Raw genomic sequence first — 22,782 nt, forward strand, 5'->3', positions numbered from 1 at the left:
CAATCTATCCAATTAAGAGCCGAGAACCCACAGGCAGAGGAAGAGCGTGTCTCCGCCGTGGGAAATTCCAGGGCTCAGGTAAGTGAAACGGGGGGGCGGTCGCTGCCAGGTGTTTTTTCACCTTAATGCATAGGATGCATTAAGGTGAAAAAACACGAGGGTTTACAACCCCTTTAGGTGTGTCCCTAGGGGGTGCTTGCTAACTGTGTAGGAGATTGTCTGACTGGATGAAGACAGATCTGTGTTCCTGTTTAGCAGGAACATAAGATCTCTATCTTCTCCCCTATCAGAACGGCGATCTGCCTTACCTCACTCTGAAACAATCGCGGGTGGCAGGTGGACATGGAGTCTGCCGGACCCGCTGATTAGCTCCGACTCTGTCCAATCAGTGTGCACGCCCTCAGTGTCTATTGCACAAAATGACGAACAGGTACGTCATTTTGTGCAATAGAGCTGACCTGCCACAGTACATCGGCAAGTAGTTAAAGGCCTTTTTTTTTTATAAACCTGTTTAAGTTAGAGTTTAGCCATCCAAATTTAACCTTTTAAATGTGTTGTCTATTGCAATACACTGGAGAATACCTTTATTTAATATGTTCTTAAGGCACTCCCATTTTTCCTCAGTGATCAGTGTTTCTAGGATTTGACCCCATTAAATGTCTTGTAGTATTGAGCGCAGTTTAGAAAAATCCTCTCTCTTAAAAATCAGTGTTTTTGTGCCTTGTACCCCCTTTTACTATGGTTTACTTTGAATGTGATTAACTCTGTGATTGCTGTTACCCAAATAGTCCATTATATTCACCTCAGATCAGTTTTATTTGTAATATGTGGATCTAGCAGTGCATTATTTCTAGCCGGGGCATCTACCAATTGAGACACAAAATTGTCCTGCAAGACATTTAAGAAATGGCGAGCCCCAATTATGATAACATTGCCCTGCCTCGCCGCCAATTCTAACTGTGACAGGAGGTCAGACTCATCTTTCAGGTTAGGGGGCCTGTAGCATATGCCCAACTAATAATTTCCCATGTATAACTTCCCTTTGAATCTTTGATTCCACCTTCCTCTCTTGCCGCATTAGCGATGTCGTCCCTCACATTGATTCCTCCTGTATTGAATTGTATTGTAACTGTACTGTCTGCCCTCATGTTTAACCGCTTGCCGACCGCCTCACGCAGATATACTGCATCAAAAAAGAGCTCGTACAGGCAAAACCACATACCTGTACGTTGCCCATTAAGAGGAGGCCCGCGCCAAGCTCCGTGAGTCGGGTCGTGGGTCCTGCAGACTCGATCGCTGCGGGGATACCCGCGATCGCCTCACAGGGAGGAAGAACGAGGAGTTGCTCATGTAAACAGCATATCCCCGTTTTGCCTAGTGACAGTGTCACTCGATCTCTGCTCCCTGTCATCAGAGCAGAGATCAGTGACATGTAGCATGTAGCCACTCCCCCCCCCCAGTTAGAAACACGCCACTAGGACACACTTAATCCCTACACTGCCACCTTGTGGTTAACCCCTTCACTGCCAGTGTCATTTACACAGGAATCGGTGCATTTTTATAGCACTGATTGCTGTATAAATGACAATGGTCCCAAAAATGTGTCCGCCATAATGTCGCAGTCACAATAAAAATCGCTGATCGCCGCCATTTAAATAATAAAAAAAAATTATTAACAAAAATGCCATAAAACTATCCCATATTTTGGAAACGCTATAACTTTTGCGCAAACCGATCAATCGCTTATTGCGATTTTTTTTACCAAAAATATGTAGAAGAATACGTATCGGCCTAAACTGAGGAAAAAAATAGTTTTTTTTTATATATTTTTGGGGGATATTTATTATAGCAAAAAGTAAAAAATAATGCGTTTTTTCAAAATTGTCGCTCTATTTTTGTTTATAGCGCAAAAAATAAAAACCGCAGAGGCGATCAAATACCACCAAAAGAAAGCTCTATTTGTGGGAAAAAAAGGACGTCAATTTTGTTTGGGAGCCATGTCGAACGACCGCGCAATTGTCAGTTAAAGCGACGCAGTGCCGAATCGCAAAAAGTGCTCTGGTCAGGAAGGGGGTAAATTCTTCTGGGGCTGAGGTGGTTAAAGCGCTGTGCAAGCTGTATTTAAATCTTGTATAATAATAATAATAACTCATCCTTAATATACAGACACACCCCTTCCCCTCTTTTACCCTCCCTGTCCCTCCGATACAAGGAATACCCTTGGAGAGTTGCTAGCCAGTCATGTAAGCTGTCAAATCAAATTTCAGTTATTCCTATAAATTCAAAATTCTCCTTCTGCTCAAGCGGCTTCAGCTCTTCCATTTTATTAACTAGACTTCTAGCATTTGTGCACATGCCTTGCAGTTTTGTATGAGCGCAAATTAGTTTATCCTTAGGCCCCTTTCACACTGGGGTGGGGGCGTTGTCGCGGTAAAGCGCCGCTATTGTAAGCGGCGCTTTACCGTCGGTATTGGACCACTAGCGGGGCAGTTTTACCCCCCTGCTAGCAGCCGCGAAGGGGTTAAAACCACCTCAAAGCACCTCTGCAGAGGCGCTTTGCCGGCCGTATAGCCGCGCCGTCCCATTCATTTCAATGGGCAGGAGTGGTATACACTCCGCTCCTTCACCGCTCAGAAGATGCTGCTGGCAGGACTTTTTTCCCATCCTGCCAGCGCACCGCTCCAGTGTGAAAGCCCTCGGGGCTTTCACACTGGAATTAAAGCAGCGGCACTTTCGAGTCGGTTTGCAGGCGCTATTATTAGCGCAATAGCGCCTGCAAACCGTCCCAGTGTGAAAGGACCCTTAGATATTCTGCACTTGTGCTCTGCCAGCCTACCATCCCTTGGTTTCAGCATACTGGTTATACTACCACTAGTGGCTCAAGCATCATCCTCTGACCTTTGCTCACTTATGGCTTTCGCGATCCCTCACCCCCCCACCTCCCAGTTTAAAAGTCCTTCTGACTTTTTGGCTTTTTTCTCCCCCAACAGAGCTGCACTCTCCCCATGTAGGTTGCAGCCCATCTGCTATAGAGCTGGTTCTCCAGGAACCCAAAACCCTCCTTACTGGACCAATTCCTCAGCCACTTGTTAACTTCCCTAAGTTCTTGCTGCCTCCCTGGTGTGCCTCGAGGTACAGGTAATAATTCCGAGAATATCACCCTGGAGGTCCTCCTCTTCAATACTGCTCTTAAAACGGAACTTCAGTCATTTTTTTTCATCTTTCCATCTATTAAATCTTCTGGCCTTTTTATTTTAACTTTGGATAGTAAAACATTTTTTTTCTGCCACTAAATACCTTATACAGCCCACTTCCTGTTTCTTGTCTGATAAAAAGCCTAGGCTTATGACATCATGCACAGCTCTCTCTCTCTCTCGTGGGTTTGCCAGGAAGAGGGCCAATGAGAGCTGCAGAGCTGGAGGTGTGCCTCTGTGTGTCTGTGTAAATCCGAGTGAACAGGCAGCTGCTTCAGCTAGCCATAGTTAAAATGGATGCAGCCAGACTCAGTGGAGGGAGATTTCTGCAGCATATTTGGCAAGTGCAGAATCACAGTATATATAAAATAACATGCAAAGTTGTTGGAGGGAAGCTTCAGAAAGGCACAGATGTTTGTTATTACAAATTATGTGAGCAGACTGCAGTTCCTCTTTAAGTCCCCGAAATAATTTTTTAGAATGCTCCACCTTCCTCAAACTTTGTCAATGGTACCAATGTGTACTATGACAGCTGGGTCCTCCCCAGTCTCTCCCAACAATCTGTCCATTTGATCTGCTATGTGCCAAACCCAAGCACCTGGTAAACAACATACTGTTCAGCAATCACAGACTTTGTGTCAGGTTGCCCTATCTATTTAATAATTGAATTACCTACCACCAAAATCTGCCTATCCTTACTTTTAGCCTTGCTCCCATACTCACTAGAGGATGTGTTCCTCTGGTAGCTAAGTTAGTCTCTCTATTCCAGCAATGCCACTCCAAGGCGTATTTATTGGGATGTGTCAGTTCAGAACTGGCCTCCCTAACACTTTTCCTTATACCCCGTCTGACTGTTATCCAACTTCTCTGTTCCGATGCCTGCACCTCCGAATCTCCACCCACCTCTGTACTGGCCCCTGCAAGCACCTAACAAGTAGTTGGGTACAGTCCAAACTTGCTTTCAGGTTTGCGCTGCTTCGCATTATTGCCAGCTGGTTCCTTAGATTCAGGACCTGAGTTTCCAAGGAAACAACCTGCTCACATTTTGTGCAGCAGTATTTGCCCTCGAACAGCTGCTCAAGAATTGCATACATGTCACATGATGTAAAACCAAGATCTCCTAAAGTGCCCTCAATTGGGATCTATACATTGAGCCACAGATAGATAGAAATATATCTATACTCAAGCAGCCACTTACAAAGAATAAAGCATATAAAAAATCTACCAAATATATAATGTATAAAGGTAAACAGTAGCGCTGAAGGTACCAAATATATACCCAGAACATATTAAATTACACACCAAACTGTGATAATGTGCAAAACAGCAAATAGTCTATATATGAGCTTGCTGAAAAAGAATCTATGAGTCGCCAGTTGATAAAATGATCCGACACCACACCGCGTGAGCAAACGTGTCTCCACTCCTCAGTTGGATGTAAACTCACCTTTAGGTGTTGCCTAACATTCTCATGTTTTGGCATATGAGCACTTAACCACCTTAGGGTTTACGTGAATTCCATCAATACATGTTCCAAAGTAAGGCAATATGTGGAGGAAATAAAACTCCAGATAGTGTGATATCGTCAAACCATCAAACACATTTATTAAAACATATAGCCCAAAGGTATTGCACTTACACAAATAGGTAGATTTTAAATCGCATTAATTTGGTAAAAATGCCAGAATTACCCAGTTGCGGCGGACATAAGGTATGTGTTAATTCTCACCCGACCCACTGTTCATAACACACGGAACGTCACTTCTGGTGGTGCATGAGCGTCACTTCCGGCTGCCATACAGCCACGTAACATGTCACATGATGTGCACCAAGTCACACCACCATACCCACTGGACATCGTACCTACTAATTTAATGGGGATACTCCTAAAGGATTAGAAATTTTACTCTGAACAATTTAGTAGTAATCTCACTCATCACACAGAAAGGGCGTGCTCTCTTCCTATACTCTGGTCAAACGGGCCCCGGCTTTCTCTCCCCCTGCTCCCTGATCACAGTCCCTGGTGGCCTCTCCTGCTCAATGATCACACAGCCCCCGGCATCCTCTCCTGCTGTTCCCTGATCAAATGAACCCCAGCGTTTTCTCTTCCTCTTCCCTGATCACTCGGCCCCCGGAGTCCTTCCCTCTTGCTTCCTGATTTTGTAGCCCCCGGCGTCCTCACCTCCTGCTTTCTGAAGATGCAGCCCCCGGAATTCACTCCCCCTGCTCCCTGATCTCACATCCCCAGCATCCTCTCCTCTTGTTTTCTGGTCACATGGCCTCCGACATCCTCTCCCCCTGCTCCCTGATCTCACAGCCCCCGGCATCCTCTACTCCTGCTTCTTGGCCTCCAGCGTCTGCTCCTTCTGCTTCCTGGTTACACGGTCACCAGCTTCCTTTCCTCTTGCTTCCTGAACACGTGGCCCCCAGTGTCCTCTCCTCCTGCTCATAATGCTACCAGTACTCAGGCCTCAGCTCACAATGCTCCCAGTACTCAGTCCTCAGTAGACAATACTCCCAATACTCAGTCCTCAGCTCACAATGCTCCCAGTACTCAGTCTGCAGCAAACAAAGCTCCCAATACTCAGTCCTCAGTACAATACTCACAGTTGCTCACAATACTCACAGTTTCTCACAACCTTCAGTGCTCAATGCTTTCAATTACCTCTTAACTCAGCTTCCAGGGTTTGCCTGCTTTCACCTCCAGCAGACCCCGCAGGGCTCCACCCCGACTGGGTTCTTTGTCCCAGTGCACTCCACCTACTTCCTTTGGCATCCCCCGCCGCTAGGACAGATGTCACTGCACTCCTTATACTCCACCCGCGCTCTTCGGCGGCTCCTGCCACTGGGATCGCTGTCACCATGCTCCTTGTAGGAGCATTGTCACAGCTTGTCCCCCGCAGAAGCTCCGCGTTTCAGTCTGCCTTAGCATAATAGCCTCCATCACTCTCCCAGCCACAGCGTGTCCAGGAGATCAGAGGCACTGCTTTGATAACATTGTTATTGGTAACTTCCCTTTCCTTTCTGTTCCAAATAGCTAAATGTTTAATTATAAAAACACAGATCCCTTTATTTTCCAAAAGATAAAGAAAAAAAAAAAAAAAAAGACTGCAGGGATCCTTCCATGACCATATATAAACAAATAGTGCAGTGCAACCAAAATCACCTCATGAATCCATAAGAGACATAAAAATGATCTTATAAATAATTACCATATACACAATTCATATTAAGTGATCACAAAATAAAATACATAACAATCCCACAACACTAAATTCATATAGTGAATAAAAATTATATATACATAACCTCCTAAAACATCTAAAAACACTCCATGATAAATAAATGGGTGAATAAAACAATTAATACAAATTATATAAATCATGTAAAAGTCCACCAATATTATGTGTTGTTGCGGGATATTAATGTATTGTCATAAGAGTCTCCCAGTGTCTGTTCTCTCGCAGCCCGCTCTAAAGAGCTGACTGGGGCTGACTGACACTGGTTGAGACCTGTTAGGTAGTGGAAAACTTCCTGGTGTTTGGAGAGAGGTGTTTGTGGAGAGAAGACATGTCCGCCAGCAAAGGGGCCCTGTGCAATGCACAGAACGATCGTCTGGTGGGGGTGTGTTCGCTCTGCAAAGACATTATCGGTTTAGCGGTTGTTTGCTCTTGTCACCCCGGTATGTCTGATCAGCATATTTGGGGTGCCATGACGTACACATGCAGATAATCTCCCATCCACAAGGAACTCTAGTCATCGTCATTTGGTTGTTGTATAAACTCATATCCTTGTTTGGTCATATCCTTGTTTGGTCTTATCCTGTGAGGTCAGCGATTGGCTGTTGGGGCCAGGGCCTCCTGTTTGTGATTGCTTTTGTTGTCTTTGAATAAAAGAGGCAGACTGAGGGCTGTGGGATTCAGTCTTGCTGGGATGAGAATGTAAGAAGGAGCTGATGTCTGTTTGTGGGGAATGGGGCACACACCAGAGGATGGCATACGATCAAAAGGTGAGATGTATTTATATCATTAGACAAAATTGTTTCATTAGAAATTGGAGATTTGGCTGTGTGCTCTGAGTATAGCCAAATTTAGCTATCAGTGTAAACCATAATAAAATGCATCAAAAACATGCGTGCTTCAATATAAATGCATGTGCAGAAGGACGTGATCCACCACCTGTTCACGCTGCCTCTTACCTCACAGAAAGACCCACACAAAGGTCAAGTCAAACATGACCTTCCTAGATTCCTTGGTAAAACACTGCAGCAATATTCCAGGGGTAAAGGAAACAGGTCTCACTCCACTCCAGAAAGGGATAAAAAAAAAAAAAAAAAAAAACTCCCATAGTGTAATATGCCAAACATGCTGATCTCTTATTATCCAAGAAAGATTATTGCTCACAAAGAAAGCGCACTCTTTAATCCAGTGCACTGGATAGAAACCCCCAGTTTAAAATCCATATATAGTTCCCCCCCTTAAGCAAGGACATCCATGACAGATATCTTAAAATGGCCGCTTGCCAACATCCGGGTGTGATGACGTCACATGGTTACCCCACTGATACATTTCGTCACGTGGTACAGCGACTTCCTCAGGATGTCACCACATGACAAAACACGTCAAAGGGTGTAATTTAATTAAATTCACCCATTTATTCATCATTGAGTGTTATTATACATTTTAGGTGGTTGTGTATAGATATATGTATTTTAATAACTATATGAATTTAGTATTGTAGGATTGTTTTGTATTTTATTTTATGATCACTTATATGAATTGTGTATATGGTAATTATTTATAAAATAATTTTCATGCCTTTTATGGATTTATGAGGTGATTTTGTTTATATATATATATATATGATTTGATGTGGGAACACATGTCAGTGATTAACGGCAACTCAACACGTGCATTAATATTTTTCATTGCTTCACTTTTCAGACACATTCTTGTTTTGGTACCATATCTGGTTTAGCGCAGTGATTGTTTTTGTTGTTTTGTTTTATTATCCTTCTATGACTAGTGAACTTACCAGACACTAAGGAGTCATTGACAGGATGCTGAAAAGAAATGCTGATGCAAGAGTCAGACAGAGGGGAAACCTCAAATTGCAAAAGGTTAGGGCAGTCTGAAAAAGAAAAAGAAATAAGCATATAATCAGTTGAGGTCTACTGGCACATAAGTGTACTCCAACTACACAATTCAAAGATCATTTAGGTAAAAAATTAGGGAGCAGGGATAATACTTCATATGATAATCCTTAAGTACAGTGATTAGTCAAAGAAAAAAGCCCCTACCTTCCTTTATAATGGTGCGCTTCACACAACTTCCAATTAGGGTGTTGCAAGCCATTTGATGCCTGATAAGGTTCAGGATAGTGGGAACACGTCCAGGGTGCTGGAATGGGATCTTAGTCAGCAGCGTACCCTGCAGACACCTACCATCAGGGAGGGGAGCGTCTTTATTGAGGAAGTAGCAATGCTGTTGACCTGGAAGAGACTGAAAGGAAATGTTCTATTTTGATTAGCTTATTCTTTAATCATTCGGTGAAGAATATATACAGTTGCTGAATCATATTAGGCATCATAAAATTCCTAAGAAATATATGAAAAAGGGGGAATTGGCGCTGTTCTGCATGGCAAACTAAGAATGTCAACATGTGATGGGAGCCTCACACGTGTGGTAAAAGGATAAGTGTCCCAAAGTGACAAACTGTGTATGGGCTAAAGGGTAAAATCCAGCAAGGAAACACATTAAATATTAATAAATGGGTATACTATTAGTTTAGTACAGCCCAGATATGGTATAAATACCCAATAAATGTGCAAACAATACATATATATACCCAATATCTATGTGAACAAATAATATCAATATGATGATCCAGAAATTTCTAAATAGTGTACTAAAATGTAGATAAATTATTGTGCAAGCAACATAATCCAATACAAACGAGGTGTAAAATGTCCATAAACTGCGCAAAATCACAGAAAAATATAGTCAATATAAAGAAAATATATAGTGCGCAAAAACAAATAATGAATAAAATAAAACAGAAAAAGACATGGGATTGGCCCAGTAGGGATAGGATCATATCCCATTCTAACGCCTTTCACCCCTACAGGGGTAAGGCGCTCTGGTGAGTGCAAATATAAGAGGGGAGTACGAAAAGTCACTTATATATTTTTTTTGGCACTGATAACTGGAAATAGACGGGCACTACTTTTACGCATACAAAAAATATTTTTGAGTTATATATTTTTCTGAGTTCGCACCAAGTCACTCTGGGATTTTTCGGTTTTGTTTTATTCATTATTTGTTTTTGCGCACTATATATATTCTTTATATTGACTATATTATTCTGTGATTTTGCGCAGTTTATGGACATTTTACAACTAATTTGTATTGGATTATGTCGCTTGCACAATAATTATCTACATTTTAGTACACTATTTATAACTTTAAGGATCACCATATTGCAATTATTACTTGTTCACATAGTTATTGGGTATATACAGTATATGTATGGTTTTCACGTTTATTGGGTATTTATACCATATCTGGACTGTACTAAACTAATAGTATACCCATTTATTAATATTTTATGTGTTTCCTTGCTGGACTTTACCCTTTAGCCCATACACGGTTTGTCACTTTGGGATACTTATCCTTTTACCACACGTGTGAGGCTCCCATCACATATAGACCTTTATAGTTTGCCACGCAGAACAGCGCCAATTCCCCTTTTTTCATATATTTCTTAGGTTGATTTCATTCGTGAAGTCTGTTTTGGGGAGGCAGCAGTTCTTTTTATTCCTAAGCGTGAAACTCCTGTTTATTTTTATTTATCATAAAACTCCTGCTGAGAATAACCAGCACCAGACCACCAGCGCTAATATTATCAGTATTTCCAACAGAATTGCATTTTGGTGCACAAAAAAAGAAATGTTATGGCTATTTAGTGAAAACACAAAATGAGGTTTGAAGAAGAAAGGTTTTCCGGCACTCAGATTTTGTGATGTCAGGAATGCAATTGTATATTGATGGTTCTGATAGAACATGAATGTTAGAACAAAAAAAGGGGGGGGGGAGGAGGCAGCTGTCCTCAGAGGGTGTCCATAGCCTCTGTGAGCATAGCACTGAAAAGGGAAGGGGGGTGTGGAGTCGCCAACTCTGCTGACACTGTTATATGGTGAAGGTGTAATACATACACTTACTGGTAAGTCAGTTCAGATGGGGTGGGGATGTCCATCAGGGGTTATGTTGTCCTGGGATGTGCTGGTGTGCAGGCTTCACTGGCAGTCCTTCACCTCAGGGGATGTTGGTTCCTGGCTGAGAGAGGCTTAACAGCAGTGTCCAGTGTGTGGAAGCTCCACGCTAACCACCCTGGAACCCGGAAGTGGAAGTGATGTCAGTGGTGGACAGGAGAGGTGAAGAAGGACTGCCAGTGAAGCCTGCACACCAGCACATCCCAGGACAACAGAACCCCTGATGGACATCGCCACATCATCTGAACTGACTTACCAGTAAGTGTATGTATTACACCTTCACCATATAACAGTGTCAGCAGAGTTGGCGCCTCCACACCCCCCTTCCCTTTTCAGCGCAAAACACAAAATGAAGTTGCTATTATTCTAAAACATCTTGCTATGCATGCATGATACAGAGCATCTGAAAAGTGTTCCCAGCAGTTCACTTTTTCCACATTTTGTTATGTTAAAGCCTGTTCCAAAATGGATTAAATTATTTTCCTCAAAATTATACAAACAATACCCCATAATGACAATGTGAAAGAAGTCTGTTTGAAATCTTTGCAAATTTATTAAAAATAAAAAGCTAAAAAATTACATAAGTATTTTCAGCCATGACACTCAAAAATGAGCTCATCTGCATCCTGTTTCCACTGATCATCCTTGAGATGTTTCTCCAACTTAATTGGAGTCTACCTGTGGTAAATTCAGTTAATAGGACATGATTTGGAAAGGCACAAACCAAGTCATGAAGTCCAAGGAATTGTCTGTAGACCTCAGAGACAGGATTGTATTGAGGCACAGATTTGGGGAAGGATACAGAAAAATGTCTGCACCATTGAAGGTCCCAATGAGCACAGTGGCCTCCACTATGCGTAAATGGAAGATGTTTGGAACCACCAGGACTCTTCCTAGAGTGGGCTGCCTGGCCAAACTGAGCGATCGGGGAAGAAGGGCCTTAGTCAGGGAGGTAACCAAGAACCCTATGGTCACTCTGACAGAGCTCCAGCATTTCAGAGAACAACCATCTCTGTAGCACTAACACAAGGAAGAGGGGCGCCACTGAATATGTATCAGATTAAATTTATTATTAAAAAACAATATCCACACACATGTAAAACTGAAGTGTAGATCTCAGGTACATCTCATGACACAAGAAGGAGCGGAGGACTACAAGTGGCAGCAAGTCCGAATGCACTAACATCACCTCTCATAGGCTGAAGATGAGCTGTACTGAGCCAATTTTGTAGTCCCTAAGCACACCACAAGCAGGAGAGCAGGGGAGCCGTCTAGGATGGTGTGGGTTCCAGGAGAAGAGGGTGAGGGCGTCCAGGCTGGTACCAAAGTGTAGAGCGGTGTGTCCCAAGGTCTCGTCCGGCGTCCGTGATGGAAGTAAAGCACGGCTGTATGATCGGAGCCAGAACGAGGCTTGGATCGCAAACACTGTGGCGCCGAGCTGTGACGTCACTCCTGTGCGACGCGTTTCCGAGATAGCTCGCTATCGATGGAGGAGATAGCGGCACTCCTTTGTCAAGCATAGGGGAGTGATGTTAGACAAGGATATTATATAGTCCATCAGGGGGAGGGGCCATGATGAGGAGCATTCAATACACATTGGTAAAGATAAAAAGAAACACCAAAACGGACATACAATGAGATAAAGACTAATAAATGATGTTGTAAACCAGAACTGCATGATACTATAAAACAATGAATATTACAGGTACTGATGGTAAGAATGGAGAGGAAAAAAAAAGCAGATATTTCTGCATACATAATTGGATGAAACCAAAGGACGCATTTGCCCTGGGAGTAAAGTATGTGGTATCGAGTGAAGGATGTTGGATGAGAAGGCTACAATTATTTAAAATGAAAATATATTTAAAAAAAGTATATAACGGTTATGGAATAAACATCCCTAGCTGGGGAGTAAATGAATATAAATGGTATTATGAGATAGTCTAAATGATGGTAAATAATAAAGAAATAATAAAATAATAAATTAAAAAATGATGTAATGATAATGAATATACTGTATGTATTCTGAACTCCAGACATATTGGGACTATAAAAATAAAATTAAATACATGTTTATTAGACATGTTGGGTGGAGGGGCTCATATAAAAATAAAATTAAATAAATGTTTATTAGACATATTGGGTGGAGGGGCTCATATAGAGTATACCCATATTTTGTAGTTCATATCTAAAAAGTAGGTTATTAGTGGTTCAATAATAGTAATAAAACCACACACAATATCAATATCTAAAGGTAGCACAATCTAGAAGGCAGAATATGAATATATTATCTAAAGGAAAAATAAAAAAGAGTTAATGTATGTGTGTGAACACACACACACATCTATATAAAAATGGTGTATAGGAAGATATCTGATCTTTAAAAAAACTTTAATAAAACCTTTATAAAACAGTAGAAATTTCTATACTCTCGTTAAGGCCACCAGGCGAAAGAACATCGAGAGTATAGATCCAAAAAGTCTCCCTGGCACAAAGCTTTTTGAAACGTTCTGCTGCAGTGAAACATTCAGGAATGTGTTCAATAACCCACACACGGAGGCCAGTGGTGGATTTTTTATGGAATTCTGCATAATGTCGCGGGACACTGTGCATGTCCTTCCCCCCCTCTATGAGTCGGCGATGTTGTCGGAATCGCTGTCTCAGAGGGCAGATGGTTCGGCCCACATAAATGAGACCGCAGGGGCAAGTAAGGGCATACACCACAAAATTAGAGGAGCAGTTATAAAATTGGTCCAGCTGATACGTTATGCCCTTACAAAAAAAGGATTTCTGTCCATGTGTAATATAAGGACAAGTTTTACACAGCACCTTTTTGCATTGAAACATGCCGACTAGAGGTATTAAAGTGATAGGATGGTTTGTGGACTGACTGGATGATGAGATAGGTAGTTTGCTGGGGGCAATTTTGTTCTTTAGATTCGGAGCTTTACGGTATGTGACTCTGGGTTTGGTAGGAAGAATGGTATTCAAAAGGGGGTCCTGTAATAGGATATCCCAATGTTTGCTCATTATTTTTTCCATTTTCCTGTATTGAAAATGGAAGGTGGTGATGAATCGCGTGGAGTGGTCAATTTCGCTATTTTGGGGTCTCACGGGTTTGCCTTTAGAGTAGTAGGTGCATGCTTCATCTACCAAATCATTAGGATATGATTTATCTGCAAATTTTTTCTTTAAAGATATACTAGATGCAGCGTAATCAATATCACGGGTGCAGTTCTGTCTAAGGCGACAGAACTGCCCTTTCGGTATATTTCTAATCCACTTGGGATAATGGCAGCTATGAAAGTGCAAGTAAGAATTGCCAGCCGTTGGTTTGGTATGATTTCGGGCAATGATACTTCCATCTCTATGGCTTAGTTCCAAGTCCAAAAAGATCAGAGTATTGGAGTCAAAAACATGGGTAAAAGCCAGTCCGTATGGATTACAATTACAATGTTCTACAAAAAGGGAAATCAAATCAACAGGGCCATCCCAAATCACGATAATATCGTCGATGTATCGCCCAAAAAATACAATGTTGGCTGAATAGGGGTTGTTGTACAAGATGTGATTCTTCTCCCAATAGTCCATGGCAAAATTAGCGTATGAAGGGGCGAAATTAGCTCCCATGGCGGTTCCCTGCAGCTGTAAGAAGAAATCGCCATTGAAATCAAAATAATTGTGACACAGGCAGAAATCAGTGGCCTCCAAAATAAACATAGCCTGCCTAGCATTTAGCATAGGATCTTGAGCTAGAAAAAATTCCAATGCTTGAAGGCCAAATTGGTGTGGGATTGAAGTGTACAAGGACGTGACGTCCAGAGAAAGCCACGTATAAGTAGATTCCCACCTATAAGGTGCCAGAAGCTCCAACAAATGCAGTCCATCTCTAATGAAAGATGGTAGTTGCTGAACTATGGGCTGTAGATACAAATCGATGTATTGGCTGAGACCGGTGGTTACACTGTCCATAGCAGCCACAATCGGCCTGCCAGGAGGGGATGTGGAATTTTTATGGACCTTTGGCAAATGGTAGAAATAAGGTACCTGGTAAAAGTTTTTCAGAAAAAATGAAGCTTCCATTTTGGTAATGACTCCACTAGTAAGGGCAGATTGAACCACATGACTGGCTTCGAGGGCAAATTCGTTAGTAGGGTCTTTAGGTCTTTAGACAATTTAGTGTACGTGGTCTTGTCAGAAAGAAGTCTATATGCCTCCGCGATATAGTCGTCCCTGTTTTGGACGACTATACCCCCTCCTTTGTCCGCTGATTTAATCACAATGTCAGTAGCATAAATCAAAGTATCTAATGCTTTTGTTTCTGCGACAGTGAGATTGTGAACATGAGCAGGGATGGTGGAGGAAGACTGACAGAGTTTCACAAAGTTGGCGTAGACGACCCTGTAGAAACTGTCAAGGTAGGGTCCTTTGGACTGAGCAGGGTAAAAAACAGATTTAGTAACAAAACACTGGCCACCGCCCACACCCATAACTGGCCTTCACAGTAAGGAGCACATGGAGGGCATATACATGTAACATGTAACATGCTCCTGTCCCTTTAAGGGGGCTTGGGCCGCCTCCAGGCTCACCTGCCTACACCTATCCATTCAATGCATGTGCTTCCACTGTGGAGACACTTATAAATTTAGTAGTGTTAGGACTGCAAGTATACAGGGTGCCTTGACGAGGCCTTGCAGCTTTCACATGCGTTTGCAAATGTGTGCTAACTAAACCCCTGCTTTTAACATACGGTTAGACAGGCTAATTTGGTTGGTCAGCAGACTGGTTGGTGAGTTGAGCTATGGAATTGTCTTTGTCTTACATAAAAAACAGATTTAGGTTTCAACGATGAATGTGCTATAGGGGGAGAAGTAGCCAGATGCTGCGTAAGCAGCATAAGCATATCATCTTCCTCTGTATGAGACTCCAACATATCTATGATGTCGCCATCATACTCAAACACGTCAAGGGAAGAATTAGGCTGGACACTGGAAATGGGATCAGCATTAGCTGTACTGGGTTTAAGGTTTCGAATGTACCTATTGAGATCTTTAAACAACAGGAAAGGATTTGGTTTATTAATAGGGGCAATGTTTAATCCTCTGCTAAGGAGACTGATGTCTGCAGTAGAGAGTATTCGGGAGGATAAATTAAAAATCTTTATAGTTTCCGGAACTTCAGTTGGTAGATTTCTGGACTTGTTTCGTCCCCCTCTGCAACCTCTCCGGTGAACTTTCTTTTTCCCGGGTTTGTCCGAGGGGGGCTGTGAACTAAAAAAGGACAATCAGTGGACGGGGGAGAGCTTGAGATGTTGTTAGGGTTGATCTGTAAAGAAGGGGGAGACATATGGGGGGGAACAGAAGAGTGAACAATAGAAAAATGAGAAGTATCATTGGGATCAGATCCAGAGGAGTGCATAGCACTCGATGGACCCTCAATGTTTATTGGTCGGGTATCAATTATCTCTACGTGGGCCATATCCAGCATGGACATGCGGGATGAGTCAGCCAAGATACTAGGCTCAGTATCATGAGATCTTGTGTCATGAGATGTACCCGAGATCTACACTTCAGTTTTACATGTGAGTGGATATTGTTTTTTAATAATAAATTTAATCTGATACATATTCAGTGGCGCCCCTCTTCCTTGTTTTTCTCTAGCATATTGGACCTGGCTTTTTGGTTCCTTCTGGCGGCTGCCTTGAATGACTCTTACTCCACCCATATATATGTTATATATATGTTTGTATGGATCCTGCCCTTGTGTGTATAGGCAATGGTATATAAGGTATTTTGTATTGCGCCTTCTTTTACTTGTCTTACTGTTCTTTTAAAATAGCCTTTTTGTGCTGCATACCTATATCTTATTCATACTGCCTGTTTTTTATATATTGCATTTTTTATATATTGCATTTTATATCATTATTCTCTCAATTTAACAATTGGTTCCTTGTTTTAGTCCTTTCCATAAGATTTATTGCATCATTTTAGATAAAGTATATCGGTTAGATTTACATATTGTCTAAATTATTTTTTAGTGCACTTCCCTCCTCCCTCTCCCCTGTTCCCCCCCTCCCTACTCCTTTTTTTTTTTTTTTTTTTATCACCCATGTTTATTTCAACATTCTCTTAGTATGGATTTTCTTACGGACATAGAGGCGCATGGGTATGGTGTTCTAGAAGAACTGTACACCCTAGTACCCAGCCATATCTTCTCTGCAGATACCAAACTTACAGGTTCTACAAGATACTCATTATGTGGGAAATTCAAACATTTAGAAAGGATCATCAAACATCTTAATTAACAATGGTGGGACAGATTCTTTTTGGAAAAATATATATCCACCAAAATTTCCCCTAGAGGCCTAAGGGTAACCAAGGATTGCCCTTTTTTGAATGCCACTCACACCAAAGAATGGGAAACTATTTCCGAATTCTGTACGTCCAAGTGGATGGAGATTCTCATGGAACATAGACAACATCTTTTTGAAAAACTTAAATCCGAGGCTACCATTTTAGCCCAAGGGATTATTGATCAGAACACTACCGTCCCGCTATCTTGGTTGATGCTACTCAAGAAAAATACTAAATCTGATGAGGATTTAGTTATCAAGACCAAGATAGGAAAATTCAAAAGGGATCTAGACGACTTTAATTCTGATCGCGTTTTCAATTGGAAAAGTAAAAACAGACTACCCACTGATGACCAAAAAACCACACGCCCTTTCCCTGCTTTTCATTCCCAACCACCTTTTTTGTCTTCCAATAAACCTACACAGAGTCATACTCAGTCACTTCCCCACCCCACGACACCACCTCATCCCCCTCCCCTTATGAGTCTGTCCATTCCATACAAGAATGGACATTGCTCTCAGCCCCATGCCAAAACTCATAAATCACTTCCTAAAAAAACTTCCAACTCCAAAACTCTGCATCTATTGGCCGATCTGAATAGATTTTATAATAGACTCTCCTACACTGGTAGGAACATTACCACCGCTACTCTGGCTCCTAAGTCCGTGTCTCTGATACTGAGCCTAGTATCTCGGCTGACTCATCCCGCATGTCCATGCTGGATATGGCCCACATAGAGATAATTGATACCCGACTAATAAACATTGAGGGTCCATCGAGTGCTATGCACTCCTCTGGATCTGATCCCAATGATACTTCTCATTTCTCTATTGTTCACTCTTCTGTTCCCCCCCCATACGTCTCCCCCTTCTTTACAGATCAACCCTAACAACATCTCAAGCTCTCCCCCGTCCACTGATTGTCCTTTTTTAGTTCACAGCCCCCCTCGGACAAACCCGGGAAAAAGAAAGTTCACCGGAGAGGTTGCAGAGGGGGACGAAACAAGTCCAGAAATCTACCAACTGAAGTTCCGGAAACTATAAAGATTTTTAATTTATCCTCCCGAATACTCTCTACTGCAGACATCAGTCTCCTTAGCAGAGGATTAAATTTTGCCCCTATTAATAAACCAAATCCTTTCCTGTTGTTTAAAGATCTCAATAGGTACATTCGAAACCTTACCCTTAAGAGATTCTTTCAAGCTAAATCCTCTAAACCCAGTACAGCTAATGCTGATCCCATTTACAGTGTCCAGCCTAATTCTTCCCTTGACGTGTTTGAGTATGATGGCGACATCATAGATATGTTGGAGTCTCATACAGAGGAAGATGATATGCTTATGCTGCTTACGCAGCATCTGGCTACTTCTCCCCCTATAGCACATTCATCGTTGAAACCTAAATCTGTTTTTTACCCTGCTCAGTCCAAAGGACCCTACCTTGAGAGTTTCTACAGGGTCGTCTACGCCAACTTTGTGAAACTCTGTCAGTCTTCCTCCACCATCCCTGCTCATGTTCACAATCTCACTGTCGCAGAAACAAAAGCATTAGATACTTTGATTCATGCTACTGACATTGTGATTAAATCAGCGGACAAAGGAGGGGGTATAGTCGTCCAAAACAGGGACGACCATATCGCGGAGGCATATAGACTTCTTTCTGACAAGACCACGTACACTAAATTGTCTAAAGACCCTACTAACGAATTTGCCCTCGAAGCCAGTCGTGTGGTTCAATCTGCCCTTACTAGTGGAGTCATTACCAAAATGGGTCCATAAAAATTCCACATCCCCTCCTGGCAGGCCGATTGTGGCTGCTATGGACAGTTTTACCACCAGTCTCAGCCAATACATCGATTTGTATCTACAGCCCATAGTTCAGCAACTACCATCTTTCATTAGAGATGGACTGCATTTGTTGAAGCTTCTGGCACCTTACAGGTGGGAATCTACTTATACATGGCTTTCTCTGGACGTCACGTCCTTATACACTTCAATCCCACACCAATTTGGCCTTCAAGCCTTGGAATTTTTTCTAGCTCAAGATCCTATGCTAAATGCTAGGCAGGCTACGTTTATTTTGGAGGCCACTGATTTCTGCCTGTGTCACAATTATTTTGATTTCAATGGTGATTTCTTCTTACAGCTGCAGGGAACCGCCATGGGAGCTAATTTCGCCCCTTCATACGCTAATTTGGCCATGGGCTATTGGGAGAAGAATCACATCTGTTACAACAACCCCTATTCAGCCAACATTGTATTTTTTGGGCGATACATCGACGATATTATCGTGATTTGGGATGGCGCTGTTGATTTGATTTCCCTTTTTGTAGAACATTGTAATTGTAATCCATACGGACTGGCTTTTACCCATGTTTTTGACTCCAATACTCTGATCTTTTTGGACTTGGAACTAAGCCATAGAGATGGAAGTATCATTGCCCGAAATCATACCAAACCAACGGCTGGCAATTCTTACTTGCACTTTCATAGCTGCCATTATCCCAAGTGGATTAGAAATATAACGAAAGGGCAGTTCTGTCGCCTTAGACAGAACTGCACCCGTGATATTGATTACGCTGCATCTAGTGTATCTTTAAAGAAAAAATTTGCAGATAAATCATATCCTAATGATTTGGTAGATGAAGCATGCACCTACTACTCTAAAGGCAAACCCGTGAGACCCAAAAAAAGCGAAATTGACCACTCCAAGCGATTCATCACCACCTTCCATTTTCAATACAGGAAAATGGAAAAAAATAATAAGCAAACATTGGGATATCCTATTACAGGACCCCCTTTTGAATACCATTCTTCCTACCAAACCCAGAGTCACATACCGTAAAGCTCTGAATCTAAAGAACAAAATTGCCCCCAGCAAACTACCTATCTCATCATCCAGTCAGTCCACAAACCATCCTATCACTTTAATACCTCTAGTCGGCATGTTTCAATGCAAAAAGGTGCTGTGTAAAACTTGTCCTTATATTACACATGGACAGAAATCCTTTTTTTGTAAGGGCAAAACCTATCAGCTGGACCAATTTTATAACTGCTCCTCTAATTTTGTGGTGTATGCCCTTACTTGCCCCTGCGGTCTCATTTATGTGGGCCGAATCATCTGCCCTCTGAGACAGCGATTCGGACAACATCGCCGACTCAGAGGGGGGGGAAGGACATGCACAGTGTCCCGCGACATTATGCAGAATTCCATAAAATATCCACCACTGGCCTCCGTGTGTGGGTTATTGAACACATTCCTGAATGTTTCACTGCAGCAGAACGTTTCAAAAAGCTTTGTGCCAGGGAGACTTTTTGGATCTATACTCTCGATGTTCTTTCGCCTGGTGGCCTTAACGAGAGTATAGAAATTTCTACTGTTTTATAAAAGTTTTATTAAAGTTTTTTAAAGATCAGATATCTTCCTATACACCATTTTTATATAGATGTGTGTGTGTTCACACACATACATTAACTCTTTTTTATTTTTCCTTTAGATAATATATTCATATTCTGCCTTCTAAATTGTGCTACCTTTAGATATTGATATTGTGTGTGGTTTTATTACTATTATTGAACCACTACTAACCTACTTTTTAGATATGAACTACAAAATATGGGTATACTCTATATGAGCCCCTCCACCCAATATGTCTAATAAACATTTATTTAATTTTATTTTTATATGAGCCCCTCCACCCAACATGTCTAATAAACATTTATTTAACTTTATTTTTATAGTCCCAATATATCTGGAGTTCAGAATACATACAGTATATTCATTATCATTACATCATTTTTTAATGTATTATTTTATTATTTCTTTATTATTTACCATCATTTAGACTATCTCATAATACCATTTATATTCATTTACTCCCCAGCTAGGGATGTTTATTCCATAACCGTTATATACTTTTTTAAAATATATTTTCATTTTAAATAATTGTAGCCTTCTCATCCAACATCCGTCACTCGATACTACATACTTTACTCCCAGGGCCAATGCGTCCTTTGGTTTCATCCAATTATGTATGCAGAAATATCTGCTTTTTTTTTTCCTCTCCAAAGTAGAAATATCTGTTTTTTTTTCCTCTCCATTCTTACGATCAGTACCTGTAATATTCATTGTTTTATTGTTTTATAGTATCATGCAGTTCTGGTTTACAACATCATTTATTAGTCTTTATCTCATTGTATGTCCGTTTGGTGTTTCTTTTTATCTTTACCAATGTGTATTGAATGCTCCTCATCATGGCCCCTCCCCCTGATGGACTATATAATATCCTTGTCTAACATCACTCCTCCACGCTTGACAAAGGAGTGCCGCTATCTCCTCCATCGATAGCGAGCTATCTCGGAAACGCGTCGCACAGGAGTGACGTCACAGCTCGGCGCCGCAGTGTTTGTGATCCAAGTCTCGTTCTGGCTCCGATCATACGGCCGTGCTTTACTTCCATCTTTGCTGAACGCTCATGTGCTATACAGAGCTTCAGGACGGACTGGATCCTTCCTTAAATTCCTGGAAGAGATTGACAGAGCCCTTCTGTTTCCAGATGGTGCCCCACCTCACCTTCCCAATCCAAATGCAGTAAGCCGACTTACTGCATTTGGATTGGGAAAAATGTTGTGAAAATGTTGTGTCTGTAGAAAGCGCGGATATAGGCGTGACACCCGCTATTTTTGTCCCTCCTGTCCTGACAATCCTGGTCTTTGCATTGGTGAATGTTATGAATGCTACCATACACTAGTTGAGTATTAGAGTAGGGTACAGCACTGCACAGACTACGACACACTTTCACAGGGTCTCCCAAGATGCCATCGCATTTTGAGAGACGCGAACCTCGTTCCGAACCGTTACAGTTACAAATAAAAGTGTAAAAAATAAAAAATACACAAAAAAATATAAAATAAAAAAAACAAAAAATAGTTGTAATTGTATTGTTCTCTCTCTCTCTATTGTTCTGCTCTTTTTTACTGTATTCTATTCTGCAATGTTTTATTGCATTTTATTTTTAACCATTTTTTTGTTTTCAGGTACGCCATTCAGCTTCAGCGCGGATTTATTTATCTTGACAGCAACAGCGTTTGCTCCCATGATACATAAAGCCGTGACACCAGCACTGTAGGAGGTGATTTCACCACCACAGTTAAAAAAAGAGCATATATGCTGAAGCATGGGGGCAGCAGGGGTGGAGGAGCGATCTGCTCCTAACTTTTGGGGCGGATGCCCCAATGCTTCGGCATATATATATTTTAGGCACAGGTTGCATTAAAAAATGTATTATTGTTTACTATTTTTTTTTGTATTTACTTTGCAGGTATGGTATGTCTTACTGTTATACTGTAATGTTACTTTGTTTTATTGTTAACCATTATTTGCTTAGCATGGTACACCATTCAGCTGCAGTGTGGATTTATTTACCTTGACAGCAACAGCGTTTACTCCCACGATACATAAAGCCGTGACTCCAGCGCTGTAGGAGGCGATTTCACCACCACAGTTAAAAACAAAATGGTGCATGTATGCCCATCATTAGAAGTGGGTGGAAGAAGGGAGGTATTCTTATGGTGGGTATACCCACCGATCAATCTCTCTTTTTCGTTTAGCACACATGCTGCATGGAAAAAAAGGTTACAATATATGCCCAACAAGGACCAGCAACGTACTGGTATGTTGCTGGACTTTGAGTGGTTATACCAGAATGATGCCTGTGGGTTTAGGTATCATCTTGGTATCATTCTTTTCAGCCAGTGGTCGGCTTTCATGTAAAGGCAATCCTAGCGGCTAATTAGCCTCTAGACTGCTTTTACAACCAGTGGGAGGAAATGTGTCTGCCCCCCCCCCCCCCACCGTCTTCCATGGTTTTCTCTGGCTCTCTTGTCCCAACAGGGAACCTGAGAATGCAGCTGGTGGTTCCGCCAGCTGAACATAGAGCTAATCAGAGACCAGAATGGATCCAATCA

At 41.7% G+C, this 22,782-nt stretch overlaps 1 protein-coding gene across 1 annotated transcript in view; it reads right to left on the reverse strand.

Annotated features, from left to right (window-relative positions):
- The window catches only part of MED1 (mediator complex subunit 1), a 360,443-nt gene that overhangs the window by 132,711 nt on the left and 204,950 nt on the right, over positions 1–22,782 (reverse strand). The window contains exons 14-15 of the mRNA XM_073608341.1: positions 8,494–8,695; positions 8,229–8,324 (exon numbers count right to left, since the gene is read on the reverse strand). Of these exons, the coding sequence (XP_073464442.1) occupies positions 8,229–8,324; positions 8,494–8,695 (298 nt within the window). The remainder of the gene's footprint in view (positions 1–8,228; positions 8,325–8,493; positions 8,696–22,782) is intronic.

Source organism: Aquarana catesbeiana, linkage group LG12 (genome assembly GCF_042186555.1).
Source record: "Aquarana catesbeiana isolate 2022-GZ linkage group LG12, ASM4218655v1, whole genome shotgun sequence".
Lineage (NCBI taxonomy): Eukaryota > Metazoa > Chordata > Amphibia > Anura > Ranidae > Aquarana > Aquarana catesbeiana.